General features: G+C 42.8%; 1 protein-coding gene across 1 annotated transcript in view; it reads right to left on the bottom strand.

Moving 5' to 3' along the window:
• Positions 1-17,709, bottom strand: part of HYDIN (HYDIN axonemal central pair apparatus protein) — a 589,624-nt gene that overhangs the window by 173,909 nt on the left and 398,006 nt on the right. The window contains 1 exon segment of the mRNA XM_043981230.1: positions 16,823-17,136. Coding sequence (XP_043837165.1) covers positions 16,823-17,136 — 314 coding nt within the window.

Here is a 17,709-nt window from a genome sequence, read left to right on the forward strand (position 1 = left end):
ATCAGGCAAATGAGTGGCTGAAACAGATGGGGCTGGCTCCATGCCTTTCATGACCTCAGAGCTGTAGCTTTGTCAAATCAGAAGCAAAGGGAAGAAGAGACAAGCTCCCAATTATGGAAAACACCTTGCTATCCATCCTCTGGTATTAAAATGCACTAGAAGGCTTCCAAATGTACCAGAATGCTTCCAAATGTTGACTGCTGCCAAGGCGGGATGGGGGAATAAAATCATAGAAAGGATAACTGGGACCCCAGTCATTTGGAGCACAGTGAACAAAAATGGCATCTCATTGGTGGCTTGTATGGGTTGTAGAACCTAGATGATGCTAAGTCATAAGCTTCAGGATGCCTCCCATTGACACTGTATCCATGAGAATCAGCTAGTGATGAAACTTTCTCACACTATATAATATGGCAAAAAAAAAATGCCCTGGAAACCAAGCTCTGAAATTAAATAGTCGAAGGAGGGATTCCACCACAAACATAAGAGCCCTAACAAAATTGCATTTGGTGATAAGGAATACATGAAGAATAATGGCAAAACATTGCACAGAGATATGTGGGCTCTGATCGGACTTTTTCGGGATGGAGACAAGAGCAATTCCTCAGGATAACTTTATATCATAATCTCCAGGGACAAAAATTGAATTCTCTCTCTTTTTTTAAATTTTGGAAGCAATTAGAGGTCATAAATACAAATAAAATGAAACCAGATCCTTCTAACTTCTCTGTTGGAATGAAGTGAAACTGACCAACAACAGTTTCAACTTAGAAGGTGAAGATACATTTCAATCTCTCTCTGCAATTAGGTGGTCCGGTGGTGCTTCCTATGTCTTCCTCCACCCACAGCAAAACTCTAGTTCTGAATCAGATGCTGTATGTCTGAGAGACATCTCAGGAAATGTGACCCAGAACTTCTTTCTGTGATCAATTTCTCCTTTTGGTATTTCCCTGAGAGCTGGCCAGAAGGTGTCCCCACAGCCCTGCTGTTTTGGAAAGGCTGCTGCCAAGGCGACCAGCACCTGAAATCTCTCATGATAAATTTCAAAGCCTTTTTAGAGATCTTTGGAAAATCTGAAGCTCTTTTGACTCATCCTTCTTTTTATGTTTATCTCTCAGATGATGGGGCTTTGAGGGGTGAGTGTGTGCATGTGTGTGTATGGTTTAATGAACATAAATATGGTATTAAGTCAAATGTACTCTTTTAAAGAATTAGATCAGTATATGAACAAAGCAATGATATTCAAACATGGGTATAGTTCATGGACTGATAGCTTCTTCCCCTGCCCCTTGAAATAAGTTGTTTTGCATAGCTGCCTTGAAAGGCTGTTGCCTCCCACTGACACTGCATCTATGAGAATCAGCTAATGAGGTACTTTCTCACCTTATATGACATGGCAAAAAAAACCAAAAACACCTTGGAAAACCAAGCTCTGAAATGAAATAGTCAAAGCAGGGGTTCAAACACAATTATCTAAGGAATAACAGATGGGCTGTCTCTGAATTCTAAATAGTTAGACACTGACCAGTTATTGAGTCCTGTCCATCTCTTTGTGACCCTATTTGGGGTTTTCTTGACAGAGATATGGAGTGGATTGCCATTTTCTTCTCCAGCTCATTTTACAGATGAGGAAACTGAGGCAAAAAGGGTAAAGTGACTTGCCCAGGGTCACAGAGCAAGGAAGTGTCCGAGGCTGGATTTGAACTCAGGTCTTCCTGACTTCAGGCTCAGTGCTCTATCCACTGCACCACCTACCTGCCCACTCTATGTATCACAGTATGAAGGAATCCTGGGCCATGAGAAGGTTGGCAGAATTCTGGGGTCCATGGACTGTAAGGGGTTTAAGGCAGGGGCTGTTTCCCCATCCATTCCTAAGTTTCCATCTCATATGTGGGAAGACATATGCGATTGAACCCATTTATGTATGGGTACAGAACATGTTTTCAGGTCGAATGACTGTCCTGTTATTTATGTGGGTTTGGGTCTCAAGTACTTTTGCTTTTAGATTTGTATGTCTCTTGTACTGTTCAGCATCCAAGGGTGGCTGGGAATGTAGGGGATGAGCTGTGTGACTGATTACCCCAAACACCCCACACTGAATGTGGGAAAAATAAGCAGGGCACTCCAGAAGTAGGAAGCACAAGGGGGCCAATGTGGGGGGGCTGAGTTCACATTTCAAGTTTTGTTTGATTTACTATGCTACAAACTACTTCATAGGAGGGATTTAAAAAATACTTTTTTTACATCTTCCAGAGCATCTAGGAAAATCCTGGCCACAGAGCAGAGGCTGAAGCAATGAATGTGGAATGGGTGAACAGCCTTCACCGGTTAGGAATCAAAATTAGAAATAAAGATTCCTGTTCTTTGTTGTCTAGAGCTTAGAGAACTGCCCAAGGGGCAGAGAGGTGGACTCATCAGTCAGCTAGCTAAAGGCCATGCAGTGAGGGTCAGAAGCCCAAAATGCCACACTAGACCTTCTTGACTCTAAGGCCAGACAGAACTCCATCTACTATCAGAGGATCTGACCTTTGATTTGTAGATAGGTAAGTACTGAGAGGTGATCTGTGGAATGTTACACACATAATGAATTTAAAAAATGCGTAGGATCACATTATGGGCCTCTTGACTCATTTCTGAAAGTTCAGCTCTGGGTACAGCAAGAGAGGTTGTATGAATCTACTGCCTTCTGAATATAGAATAATATTTAATCCTGTATTAATTTTGATTAACCACAGAGAAGAATTGGCTCTCCAATGATGGGTGTAAGGCACAGGCTATGAAGAAGAGAGGAAAAATGCAAGATTTGTCTGAATCCCAGTGGTGCAGAAGAGTCTCTGACCTATGCATTTAAACACAAAGACTAGACGAAGGAAAGGATAATGAAAGGAAACATGAACTAACTGCCCTTGGAAATTTTCTGTCTGGGCATCACGAGTATGGATCCTAATTTTCCAAGTGCCTGGATCTAACGGGAAAGGCCATTTGGCTGCCTTCTCCCCCACACCTCCAGGGCAAAGAGCCTTGAGGATAACCCAAGGTCCTAACCATTTCTTGATCCCTTTTAGAAGTCCCTAAATTAACAGATAGTGCCCTGTGCCACGAGGCAGTCACTGTGCAATGGAAAAGAGTGGAAGCTATTGTTATGGTTAACTAAACCCACTTCTATAAAGTCCCCCAGTATTATGGGAAAGGGACAATTTCCTGTTTAGAGTTGAACTCTTATCACTGTGCCCTAAGTATAGGCTACCTCTTCTTCCTCTATATTCCATAACTTACCTTTAGTGTAGTATTTGTTTAATTTAACAAGCATTTATTAAGCATCTGCTATGGGGCAGCTAGGTGGCGCAGTGGATAGAGCACCGGCCCTGGAGTCAGGAGTACCTGAGTTCAAATCCGGCCTCAGACACTTAACACTTACTAGCTGTGTGACCCTGGGCAAGTCACTTAACCCCAATTGCCTCACTAAAAAAAAAAAAAAAAAAGCATCTGCTATGTGCAAGGCAATGAATAGAATAGTAACATTGTCCCTGCCTGGAAGGAGTTTCCGAATCTGTTGGAAGGTAGAGAGATACATCTTGGTGGCTACACAACACAATGCAACACAACCCGATTCAATTCGTGGGACTTGATGAAGGCAAAACAAAGCCAGACAAGGTGCCCTAGGGACATCTGAGGAGGGAGAGGACACTTCTGGGATGGCTCCAGAGAGCAGGAGGATTCTGTGCTGAGCCTTAAGGGACAAGAAGGCTTCTGAAAGAAGGAAGGGGGACGGAGGACCAGGCAGGAAAGTTGGCTTGGCTGAAGAAGGGAGGATGAAGGAAAGGACAAGGAAGCAGGGTGGTATTCCACCAGACTAGGGCAAGAAGGAGAGTTTGTGTAGTCAGATCATGGAAGGACTCAGACCCACCACCAAAAGTTTGTATTTGATTCTATAAACAATAGGAAGCCATTAGAGGCTCAGTTAAAAAAAAAAAAATCCACTCTAGGTCTTTGGCCTTGCAAAGGGAAGGAGCTTGGTCTCTTTCTTCTCTAACCTCTAATCACTGAGGCTGCTTCTCTGCTTTTGCCTTGGTGAGGAAAAGAAACGTTCCTCAAAAAAGCAGCCTGGAAATCGGTGCTAGACTATGAAGTGGAAATAATCTGCCAGGTGCTCTCCTCCATCTTCCTCCCTCAAGTGTTTTCAGAGACACAATCTGGTTTCCATTTGATGTTATACACCCAGCACAGAGCAAAAGATTTCTGACAGAATTAAATAACATTCGGTGTAATTTCCACTGCTAGAGGAACTGAATGGCCGTCATGAACTATGAGGAAACATAGGCATGAATGTGTATGGACTTTATTTCATAGATGGAAGGTGGCTGAAGGATATCCTTGGCCAGTCCTCTGTACTTAAATACTGCCAAAGGGTTGCTCGTCACCTGTTCAGATAGGCCTTGTGTTCTTCCCTGGTAGCTGTATTTTTGATAAGTTCCAATTACAATCGATCGCATGAAAACCAGTGTGATCTTACCCGATTCCCCAGCACTGGATTCTTTTTCTACAACTTGCTTTAGATTTTGGCATCTGCCTGACCTTGGTTGTGGATGGGACTTGAATCTTTAATAGTGTCTGGTAGAATGGAAAGAATATGGGCATCACAAGACCGGGGTTACAGGCCAGTCCTGTGACTGTGCCCAAGTCCTTAAGCCTCAGCTTTCTCATCTGTAAAATGGGGGTGATTATATTTTGCTAGGTTGTGAGGAAAAGAACTTTGTAAATCTTAAAACTTAACAACTTACAAATGTAAATTATAATCATTAGCATAAGGACTTGAGCTCACAATTGGTAGCTTCCTCCTGAATAAGAACTTATTGCTTAGTTGTTTTAGTTGTGTCCAACTCTTTGTGACCCCATTTGGGGTTTTCTTTTGTGTTTGTTTATTGTTGTTTTTGTTTTTTGGGGTGGGGAGTTTCTTGGCAATGATACTGGCGTGGTTTGCCATTTCTTCTTCCAGCTCACTTTACAGATGAGGAAACTGAGGCAAACAGGGTGAAATGACTCATCCAGGAGCACACAGCTAGTGTTTGAGGCCAAATTTGAACTCAGGGGGATAAACACTCTATCTTCTGCACCACCTAGCCTCCCTGACTAAGAACTACAAGACTGAATTTGCATGGCTTTTGTCTAAGAGGGAATTAGAAAAATATTCAAAGGGAAAGGTTAAAAACACCCCAGGGTGTGATCACTTGACCAATGAGAGTCGACACCTCAGCTCTGACCCTTATGAGAGACTTATTCTAGCACCTGCTGGCACAATTGGGGCAGAGCCTACACTGTCCTGGGTCCCCAAAATGCAAGGAAACAACAATGCCTCAGCCCCTTCATAATCACCAGGGGCCCAGATGGTTGAGCACCACCATTAACACTAAGACCCGAGCCCCTGAACATAATTTCTTCTCTATTTCTAGACCTGGGAGTTGGGACCTCCAGCACCTCTCTGACACAGGGTTTTGAGGACTACTCATGATGGCTGTGTGTGTAACAATTACCTACTTCTTTTGACATGCCTTAAAGAAGGAAAAAACAATCCTCCAGTCCCATGTAACCATAACAAAAGGATAAGAGATACTGTGCCTCTCATGATGAAGAGCCCAGTTCAGAACCACCGTCTCAGACATCAGGCTTCTCATGGCTAGGACCCCAACTCAGGACCAGAACCTCAGATCCCAGGCCTCTTGCCCAAAGAAGCACATTCAGGACCAGGACCTCAGATACCTGACCTTCCAGAAACTGGGAACTGGATGTATCCCAGAGTTATGAGGATCAAATGAGGTGATAATTTTAAAGCACTTAGCAGACTGCCTGGCACATAGTAGGCACTTAATAGATGCTTATTGAATGGAATTCTGAAAAGATAGAGGAAATATTAAGTGAGAGGGATAGGGAAAAGCTGATTTGAAGTCAGTCCTGAGAATTAGCAAAGAATCTCACTTCCTGGAGAGGGACGAGCTAATTAACAAGAGCTAAGCACCTTTGGGAGGAAGCTGTGCTATGAGCAACTGTTAATTAATTCAAGCAGAAGGAGAAAATTCTAAGGTCTCTTAACACTTAAGCTATGAGCTACTTGCTGGGAGGTTATTAAAAGGAGAGCTGGAAGTTCTATGGGTAAAGACTTGGATGAGAGTAGTAATAAACATAAAAGTTTAGTTAAGTAGTTATTGATAACAGTTTGAGCTTAGTGGTTAAAACATCTTTCCCATGACTGTTTTTGCACTAAAAAAAATATCCTGCTTTGCGTTAAACTCTAAAAGCAATATGGTGGCTGAAGTTTAGTTAAAGAAGTTATACTGTGATTTTGCTAATAATTTGCATCTTTACACAGGGTATCCCAAAAGTCTTAGTGCTTGAATAGCATAAAATAACAATGAAATTTTGGGCACCCCTCAGATATGCATATATTTAGATCATGTTTCATTCCTTCTTCCACCTTTAAGGAAAAACCTTTCCACTGGGCCTATGCAACTATTATTGGATACCAGGAAACAACCAAATTTGTGGGTGTAGTTCTTAAGAGGAAAAAAAAATTACTCTCTATAGCATGATGCTGGTATTTTGTTAAAAGAATATAATGAATGATGACCGAGCTTCAGGTCCTCCTAAAGAAAAGGGAGAAGGGCATTCTATTTCATTGTCTCCTGCTTCAAAGACCACTAAAATACCATTGATAAACCACTGCACTGAACATGTTCCTGAAGAACATTAATTCTTGGGGTGAGAGAAATCAGAGAATTAGGAAAACAGATAGAGGAAGGGTGTCCATTAATCAGGATCAGGGAGCTGAAATTGGAAGGATTCTCAGAGGCTCCTTGTGGAGGTACATGGAAGCCATAGTCTGGTTACCTAGGGTGGTGTTGCCCATTAAAAAAACCCAGATCTTCACAAATGAAGGTACAGCCCGGTGACGGAGCACATACTGGGCATAGGGGACATCGAGGGGAATGGTTTCTAGGTTACCAAGGGGGGATTTGGAGCAGAGTGTACAGTAACAGTGTCAGGGCTTGGGCGGAGAGTCTAGGCAGGTCTACCATGGGAAGAATGGAAGGGCCAACAGATGTGAACAGAATGTCAGTGTGTGCCTGGAACAGATGAATGGGGCTGCTCATTGGTCTGGTTCTGAGCTCTGCATAGAATAGGTTAGTTTGTCCTGCTTATTTTATGGGGGTTCAAGGCCAAGCTCAAGTACAGAGCTGTAACTCAGAGCTCTTGGTGGCTCTCCAAGCACTTCGCTGCCGCCACCGAGAGGGTCACTGAGCAAAAAGGAATCAATTCTGTATTCTGCCAACAAGTCCTCATCTGACAACTCCCCTCCTTGGGTGCCCAAGAAGTGAGAGAGATAGCAACGATTCCTGAATCAATGTCGGTGCCTCTGCTGAGCCAGGATGGATATCAAAGCTCATTTGCCCAAAGCAGAAATCAGCAGGCCTTCATAAACAGTCAATAATGTTATTTATCACCAAAAAGGTCATGCAGAGCCTCACTTCAGGATCTCAAGCCCACACTTTCATGGCTGCAAATTTCTGAGCCGTGAAAATCTGGGGAGGGAAAATCAGCTCCACAGGGCCCCCTCACAGGTGTCCAGTGAGAATGGACTAAAAGACTGAACTAAAAGACAGACTTTCCCCTCGGTGAGCACCAAATCACTGGATTTCTCTGCGGATAGCTGGCTTTCTAGACATACCTGTATGCACAAGAGAAGTCTTGATTATACTATGTGGGGTATTGAGGTCATAAAGGAGGTATAAAGTGCGGCAGGGAGATTCACTTTTAGTTAGAAAGATCAGGGAAAACATTCTGAAGAGAGGAACATCTGAGTTAGGCCTTAAATAGGAATGTTTTAATCTAAGGTGTTTCATTAAAAAAAATAGGACGACAGTTTGCTTTTCAAGGTGGCCTCAACTGGCCACATAGTACATTCTGGAATGAGATGGTGGAGGCAATAACTCGCAGCATCTAAGGGCTGGAGGATGCTGCAAAGACTATTGCGCCCAAATCCTACCTGCCCCCAAATTCCTCCTGGAAGATCCCTCCAAGAGTTTGTTCAGCCTTGGCCTGAGGACCACCACTGAGGAAGAATCCATTTCCTCCTGAGCCAACTGATTTCACTTCTGGATAGCTCTGAAGCTATTAGGAAGTTTTTCCTCACATCCAGCTTAAATGGGCCTCTGCAACTTCTGCCCATTACTCCTAATTGTATTCTCTAGGGCTGAACAAAGCAGCTCTCTCCTCCGCATAACAGTGCTTCCAGTATGAGCTAGCCTACCTCCTCCAAGTTTTCTCCTCAGAATAAACAACTTTCATTTCTTTAGCTGACTCTTGTCTGGAATATTCTCCAGTCCTGCCACCATCCTGATTCCTTTTTCACATGCACCAGTTTATCCATATCTTTGCTAAAATGGTACTTCCAGATGTCACTCAGATCTGAAGGCCGCAGGAGTACATGATGGTTGGCATATGCAGTGAGGGTTGAGGGAGGAGGAGAGGGCCAAAAGGCAGGGATCTTTGGACCCAAGGAACAGAGAATGACAAGGTGCAGAGCCAGAGCCTGGATAAACCATCCTGGATTATATTCTTCACTCATATTGTGAGTCCCAGGGACTATGAAGCTCTGAAGCAGGGGCTGATTCTCAAGAAACCCAATGTTATTTTCTCTCACTGGGGACATCAACTTCAGGGCAGTATCATAAGTACACAGAAGTCCTACAGGTGTTTAGCCAATGTGAAGGTTCAACAAAGGGGTGAATTTCTTGACTCCCTATACTCAGCTGGAGAGCTTTCAATACCCCAAGTCAAAATTCCAGCGTTGATTTTGGGAGGAGGCAGAGACCCATCACAGGGGGAAATTCTCTTGACTGACAAAGGGGGTAGATAGGAATCTTTCTGTGTTATTTGTTGCATTTGAATAAAACTTGGTTTATGGGGAAAAAAACACCCTCAAATCAACCCCATCCAGACGTGACATGACTCTTCAAACTGAAAGAGCAGTACTGGTGATGGTCTGACAGAACAGAATGATCACTGCTTCATTTAGACATGCTGTCACTTTTAAGGATAGGAAAGCATTAGGCTTGTCCCCCTTGAAATATCACAATATTGCAAGGAAAAAACCTAATGTTCTCTTCACTTCATTAAGAGAGCTACAGCATCCAGCAGAGGAAAGTTTTCACTTTTTTTCTTGCAATATCATAATCTTGGCTCATATTGACCTTGTGGTCCATTAAAACCATCAGTATCGTGAACTCTTGCCCAGCCACTGCATCCCCCTGTTGTGTTTGGGACATTCATTTTTGACACATAAGTAGAGAATCTTACATTCATCTCTACTAAAGATTTAGTATTATTTATTGACATTTCATCTCATTCAACCTAGTCCATTTTGTTGAGATTTTTTTGAGTTTGGACTAAGTTCTATCATTTCTAACTGCCTGCTCAACAGCTCCATCTACTATGCCTTTATCTGTTACCATATACTCAAAATATTTAAGAGAGAATTCATTAGCTTTCTCTTTCTTACTTTTCTATTTCTGTCAAAGAATTCTTAATCATCATGCTTGGATCTTCACCTTTCTTCAATATTCACATCCAATTGTTTGCCGCGTCTCATCAATTCCACCTCCTCAACATCCCTTGTGTCTTCTCTCCATTGACATCATCTCATCACAACCACCCTCATCCGGGTCCTCACAGGAGAGGTCCAGGGTCAGAATGCTTTGCTTCTTCTGCTCCTGCCAGAGAGTTACTTCAACCCTGTTGCTTGTTCACCTCCTTCCTTCCTATTTTTCCTCTGAGACCATCAGGAAGGCAGAATTGGGAAGAAAGGAAAGCCTGCAGCTGATAAACTGCATGTATCCATGTGCCTAGGCTAGTTAAACACTACAGGTAAACAATAGCTATTTGCTATGTCATCTGTTTCCAAGTTGAATGCAAACTTGGAAAGTGATAGGATAATTCATTCATTAAAGGGACAGGAGACATTTTTGCCTCATAGGGAGGCTATAGAGTGAGGCCCAGATCCAGAAGAGCATGTGTTTATTAAAATTAAATATCTTTGGGGGCAGCTAGGTGGCACAGTGGATAAAGCACCGGCCCTGGATTCAGGAGGACCTGAGTTCAAATCTGGTCTCAGACACTTGACACTTACTAGATGTGTGACCCTGGGCAAGTCACTTAACCCTCATTGTCCTGCCCCCCCCCCCCGCAAAAAACCCCAGAAACTCAAAACAAAAAAAAATATCTTTCAGAGTGCATATACCTAAGTATCTGTTCATTTAGGCACACCCTAAGCCTTATTTCCCTTTTGAACACAGTTTGAGAAAAGCTAGCAGCAAGTTGGGGGTGAACAGAAAGGCTTCGGGGCAGATCACCTGAGAGTCTCTTGTGGTACTTCCTGTGTGCTAATGTGGCTGCGGTTTCTAGTTCCTAACCTCTGGCACTAGAAGACATACGAAGCCTTCATTATCAAGTTCTCCTGATCTAGCTAAAGTTCACTTGGGGACACCCAACATGGTATACAATCCTATTTGGAAAAATAATATGAGACTGTTAATGATGATGGCTCTGCCCACTTGTCCTAAGGTAGGACTTCCTCTCAGGTTCTCAGTAATCAGTCCTGAAATGCAAACAGCCTCACAAACCAAGGTTTTTTCTCCCTCTGGACATTCAGGATTGCTTGTCTGGTTTATTCAAAGGAAAGGCCGATGGAAGCTCTCCTCCACGGAGATCATTTTCTCATCATGCTGACCAGTCCAAATGTTCTCAACTGAAGTCCAAATGCATCTACACCAGCATTCACACCTGAGCCTATTTCTCCCTGGTCCCCTGGTTACAAGGACAGAAGTGACTGTAATGCCACTAGGTGGAATCAGTATTGACACATCTTGCTGTATACCACATCGTGTACTTTTTTTTTTTTTTTGCGGGGCAATGGGGGTTAAGTGACTTGCCCAGGGTCACACAGCTAGTAAGTATCAAGTGTCTGAGGCCGTATTTGAACTCAGGTACTCCTGAATCCAGGGCTGGTGCTTTATCCACTGCGCCACCTAGCTTCCCCCCCACATCATGTACTTTTTCCTCCTCTGGCCTGAGTGCAATATTCCTGGGAAGGAGCCTTTCATTTAATCTGGTGCTCATGTTTTCAAACTTCTTCATTGTACAGAGATCTTGTTTTGTTCTTGTTTGTGATTTTTTTGGGGGGGGGAGGCTGGATTTGAACTCATGTCCTCCTGAATCCAAGGCCAGTGCTTTATCCACTGCGCCACCTAGCTTCCCTCTTCCATCTAGCTGCCCCCTTTTGCTTTGTTCTTACAATGGAGAATGTAGACCACAAGTGGGGGGAAAGTTCACCAGTCTCCATGAGGGAGATGCTTTTAAATTCTGAATTATAATCTCCTGGGATAAACATGTATGTATCATCATCACTGAGTTTGTTAAGCATCCCTTATTCAGGCATTTTAGAGTTTTTAGTGTATTATGACAAGAAAGAATCTGATAAGTATCTAAAACTACCAAGTAGCCTGCTAGGAAATGCAAAAAGGAAAACCCTCTCTTCCTATTTAAAAAGACAAGGAAAGTTCTCATCTGAAATGGAAGATTGGCATTGTGAGGAAGAGGGTTCTAATAAGAATGATCTTTGGCCAACATGCATTTTGTGCTTCGTAACTAAAGTGCAAGGAAGCTTTTTCCCCACTATGAAACATGGGCTCCCTTAAAAATGACGAGGTCTTGGGGCAGCTAGATAAAATGCATAAAGCACTGGCCCTGGATTCAGGAGAACCTGAGTTCAAATCCAGTCTCAGACACTTGACACTTATTAGCTGTGTAACCTTGGGCAAGTCACTTAACCCTCATTGCCCCGCAAAAAAAAGAAGAAAAAAGAAAAAGAAAAAATGATGAGGTCTCCATGAAGCTTTTGGTTTGACATGGATGGAAGATGCCTGGCCTGACAGTGAAGGAAGATGAGGCTGTCAAAACAGCAAGGATGTCACTCCCTTCTCACCACTTCACCAAACATGTGTCTTTGTGGGCTGATAATTATAACTGGTTAATAGTCTGGTTTTATTAGTTTCTGCATGAATTCAGTTCTAATCACAAATACCCATGAACCACCTGCCACGTCCAAGGAACTCAACATAAAATAAACTCATGGACCAATCCCTGCTCAGAGGATTACATTCTTTTGTTTTTGTTTTTGTTGTGTTTTTTTTTGTTTTGCGGGGCAATGGGGGTTAAGTGACTTGCCCAGGGTCACACAGATAGTAAGTGTCAAGTGTCCAAGGCCAGATTTGAACTCAGGTACTCCTGAATCCAGGGCGGGTGCTTTATCCACTGTGCCACCTAGCTGCCCCCAGGATTACATTCTTTTTCAATTTTATTTTTTATTTTCCTTAACAACCAACACATTTGCTCAATATTAAGGTAGTTGTGCTTGGGTTGCCTTTGGGTGACTGTGGGGGGCTGTAAACTCCTAGAGGTTAAAGGCCATGACTGGATCTGTTGCCAAATCTTCTTGTTTCTACCTCCACATCTCTCCCATCTGCTCCTTCCTTTCCATTCAACTGCCCTAGTTCAGGCATTCATAACCTCTTACCTCCTAATCTACATCACGTCTCTCCTCTCACCACCCCAACATTAACACAGAAACCATGGTGACTGTACATGTCTGATGATGTCACCTTCCCCCTATTTCCCCTATTCAGTGGTTCCCCATTACATATAGATCAGATAGGAAGCCCTCTGGAATTTAAAGCCCTTACAGCCTAGCCCCAGTCTGCCTTTCCGGCATGCGACATCCCTCTCCTTCACGCTCAAGATGGTCCAGCCAAACTGGCCTTCTTATGGATTCTCACCCATGACACTCCATCCCCTGTTCCATGCTTTTGGCTGGCTGTCCTTCCATTAGTAGAGTTCTCAAGAGTCCTGTACTCCTCTCCATACCACAACAAGAATACAACTTTAGTAGAAGACCTTTCCAATTTATTGATTCTGTGTTGATTTTCTCATTGGATGCACAGCCGAAGACTTAATGTGGTTAGTTTTTCAATGTGGCCAGTGCGGGAGTTTGTTTTGTACAACTATACATATTTGTCACAAGGGTCCCCCCACCCCCCGCCGCCACCCTCGCTAAAGGGGGGAATGGGGTAAGAGCAAAAAAAAAAGAGGGGCACTGAAGAATCTATAAATTCACAGAAGAAACCAAAGGAAACAGACAAGCCAGGACAGCTTTGAGAGTTACATGCTGAAGATATTATCTGTTTTAAAGGAAAAACGAACTATACTGAAGAGGGAGCCTCAGCTTGATGTACAATAATTTTCCTCTGTCCTACTTGGCATATTTGGCCTTAAGTTTAGAAAATTAAAATGAAAAATATGAGCTTGACAGCAGGATTGATCTATTGGTTTATTTTATGTTTGATTTCCTTTGCACTTGGTAGGTGGTTAATAAATGTTTGTTTTCTAGAACTGAATTCATGCAAACGCTCCAAAAAAAAAAAAGCAAATTATTAACCAATCATGTGGTCTGGAATGGGTGTCAGAAGAATCAAGGCCTATTTGGGGTTGCCCACTAAACAGCCTTAGCTATGACTTGAGTCCCATGATGCTTGTTTCCTCAGCTATAACACTGACCTTATCTACTTCCTAGGATTTTGTGAGGCTTAAAAAGGAATTGGGTGAAAGATGGCGGTGAACAAAAATTTACTACTGAAGTAAGAGAAATCAGAAGTCAGAAATTGGAAAGGAGTCAGGGAAAATAACTTGCTTAGGTGGCACCACGGTGGATTGAGTGCTGGGCCTGGAGTTAGGAAGATTCATCTTCCAAAGTTCAAATATTGCCTCAGACACTTATCAGATTGTGACCCTGGGTAAGTTTCTTAAACCCTGTTTGTCTCAGGTTCCTGATCTGTAAAATCAGCCGTAGAAGGAAATGGCAAAACACTCTAGTATCTCTGCCAAGAAAACCCTAAAAGGGGGGCGGGTCACAAAGAGTCAGACACAACTGAACAACAACTTACATTGAACTTTAAGGTCTACAAAGGGCTGTACATATTATCACATTTGAACCTCACAAACACCATCGTCCCCATTTTATAGATGAGGAAACAGAGGCTGAAAGAGGTTAAGAGACTTGCCCAGAGTCACACAAAGCAGTGTCTGAGGTAGAATTCAAACTCAGGACTTCCTGACTCCCGAGTCCAACCCTCTACCCTCTATACCACATAGCTGCTTCAGTTAATTTAAGGGTTGAAAATCAGGACCTATGAGGAGAAATTGGATGAATTAAGATTACTTACATAGAAAAAGAAACCCAATGAATGATTTAGTAGGTTTTCACATATATCTATATCTAGTCATATCCATATCATATCATCTATATCTCTATATCTACATTTACATCGACATCTACATCTATATCTATATATTCATACATGGTTACAGTTATTCTCGAGATGATGGCCAAAATATTGTCAAATCATCAATCAGTGATTAATACCTAATATGCTACCATTGTTGTTGTTATGGTTATTATCATTCTTCATGAAATCATAAGACTTTGGAGTTTGGAAGGGATGTTAAAAGTCAACTAGTCCAAGTACCTCATTTTTACAAACGAGGAAACTGAGACTTGTCTCAGGTTATCCAACTAGTAAGTAGCAGAATTGAGATGAAAAGCCAGGGCTCCCGATGCCCATATTCCTAGGGCTTATTATACTGTTTTACAACTGGGGCCTCCTGTTCTTTTTACAGAGCATTAGACAGAAGACCAATGGCTATATTCCCATGCTCTTAGTTCCTCTCTGAATGTCAGAAAATAGGTTTCAATACCAATACTGTCCCACTGATGATTGATGGCAGAGTTGAAGACAGAATCTGGGTTTCTGCTTCTAATTTATTCAGTGCAATACTATGCTCCTTCTCTTGACCATGAAGAAAAACAAGAGTGTTGCTTATTTACTTTTCTCCTTCAAGACACATAAACCAAATACTTCTGACAGCACCTGATGATGACAGTGCCAAGATGAAAGGACTGGCAACTGGAGCCAGGGAAGTAGGCCCTGCTGTAGAAGAGCCTTCTATTTGGTTCAGGAGAGAGACTTCCTCCTGTCCGAGCTTCTGTCTTTGTCCACTGTACCAAGTCCCCATGTCCCCGTGGCACTCAGTATCCAAAATATAGACAATGAAGGGGGAGAGCTCAAAATGCATTTATGCAGACACAAACTGCTACCACACCAGGTATTTTAGTGTAACTTTGGCCAAATACAGTTTTTAAAGGTCACAATTTTAATTGTAGGTCCTGTATATCCAAAGAAAAAGAAAAAATGTCCTCTGGCCCCAGTTGGACAGAACTCATTAAGCTGTGCTATATCGCTATCGCTCCACAGGACAAGATGGGCCACGCCTATTATGCTGGATTGATTCACTTTCCCGCAATTATCAAAACTGTTCGATACTGACAATATTTAAATGCCAAACAAAAGCCATCTATGGGACGTCGCTTGTGGTTTTTTTTCTGGGCCACTTAATGAGCACCCTCATGTTCAGGAGGCTCCAGTGGATGCTAGTCGCACACTCCAAACAACGCCTTGGACAGTCATTAGGTAGCCACCAGAGACTCCAGAGAGAGCACATGATTGTTTCATTAACAGGCACAGAAGCGAAGAACAGGCTCTGATTGTCAGATACGAAACAGGGATCACACAGAAGCACTAACAAGTCAGGAAAGAGACTGAAGCGTCTTCCTGATACAATGGGCATTTGAAATGAAGGTCAAGCTAATTAAAATCTGAAAACAGACTCTGCCTTTGAGTTGCCTAAAGAAAAGAAAGACATATTCAGAAACACCAATACCCCAATGAACATAGAAGTAGATGAATAATTTGACCCAGCAATGTCTGAAACGAAGGACTTTTTTTTTTGTTTTTACTCCCAATGGAGTATTTCCAAAGTTAAAATGAAATTCAGGATTAAAATCAAATTTAACAAGAGAGTCACCCCCCAAAACTACTTTTCTCTGCTGTGCTCCCATTTGGCTATCTTCATAAAATCAAAGGATCTAAGATTTAATAGATCTACTGTGGGAGGTAGCTGGTAGTGCAGTAGAGAGGGGGTTGGGCCTGAAATCAGGAAATCCTGAGTTCAGATTTGGTCTCAGACACATCTAGGTGAGTCACTTAACCTCTGTTTGCCTCCTCTTCCTCAATTATAAAATGGGGATAATAATAACATTGACCTCACAGGGTTGTTGGGACAATTTGTAAAAGGTGCCCAGCAAAGTGCCTGGTACATGTGGGTGCTATGTATACATGTATTCCCTAGTGGCAGCTAGGTGGCACAGTACATAGAGGGCTGGGTCTGGAATCAGGAAGACTTATCTACCTGAGTTCAAATCCATCCTCAGATACTTACTGGCTGTGTGACCCTGGGCATGTCACTTAGCCCTTTTTGCCTCAATTTCCTTATCTGTAAAATGAACAAGAGAAGGAAACAACAAACCACTCCAGTATCTCTGCCGAGAAAACCCCAAAAGGAGTCATGGACAAGACTGAACAACTTGTTATTGACATTTCTCCTAGCCCTCAGTGAGATCAGGGGCATCCTTATAAAGATGACCCTTATAACTGTGCACCTAGACCCTCATGGACTGAATTCAAGTCGTTGGAATGTGACGCTTCTAGAGATTGTATCTGGAATGATTCACAGAAGGACAACAGGCGAATCAGGCTCAAACCCCAAATGAGAAAGAGGAGGTGGAAAGGGGAAGAAGCAGGCTTTGCCAGGCTGACCCTACCTTATCTGGTTCTCATTGTCGTCCACGAGGAAGGACCATCGGAATTTCACCACCAGGGGGCTGCAGTTGACCATCTGGATGTACCGAATCACCTCCGTGTCGTTCAGGATGCAGCCGAAATCTACTTCCATGGTCTCAAAGGTGAGGTTAGGGAAATGCACTTCTCCCCTGAGGCTCATGTAGTCCACCTGGGGGTGCTCTAGGTATTTTATGGCCAGGACTTCTTCTGCTACCCACTGGTTTAAATCACTTCGGATGCAAGGGTCAAACTTGATCATCAGTTTCTTCTCAGCCCCAACTGCCATTTCTAAAGGCTGCGCACAAGAGACATGAGCCACTTTTTACACTCTGCATTTTAATGCTTTTTCCCATCATACTACACACTGACCAACAAAGGTGTAATGTAACTATATTTGTTCTGCATCTTATTTTTGCAATATAAAAAGAAAGCTTACTCTAAAGAAATGTAGGCATGGAAAATTAAAGGTATGAGAGTATAAGAATTGTAAGATTATAAGGATACAGGGATAGAAGGAAAAACCTGAAATAAACAATGAATGACATCACTAAATAATAATAACTTGCATGTTTAGAGCACTTTTAGGTTTGCTTCATACATGTTCTCTCTTCTGATCTTCACAACAACCCTGCAATTTGGTGCTATTATTGTCCCCATTCTGCCCCTGAGACCACAGAGCCTTTCCACCAACCCTGCCTCTTTATCCTCCAGCTCCCTGGGAGCAGCTCCCCATTGCATTTTTTTTTTTGCAGGGCAATGAGGGTTAAGTGACTTGTCCAGGGTCACACAGTGAGTAAGTGTCAAGTGTCTGAGGCCAGATTTGAACTCAGGTCCTCCTGAATCCAAGGCCGGTGCTTTATCCGCTGCA

This window comes from Dromiciops gliroides, chromosome 2 (assembly GCF_019393635.1).
Source record: "Dromiciops gliroides isolate mDroGli1 chromosome 2, mDroGli1.pri, whole genome shotgun sequence".
Classification (NCBI taxonomy): domain Eukaryota; kingdom Metazoa; phylum Chordata; class Mammalia; order Microbiotheria; family Microbiotheriidae; genus Dromiciops; species Dromiciops gliroides.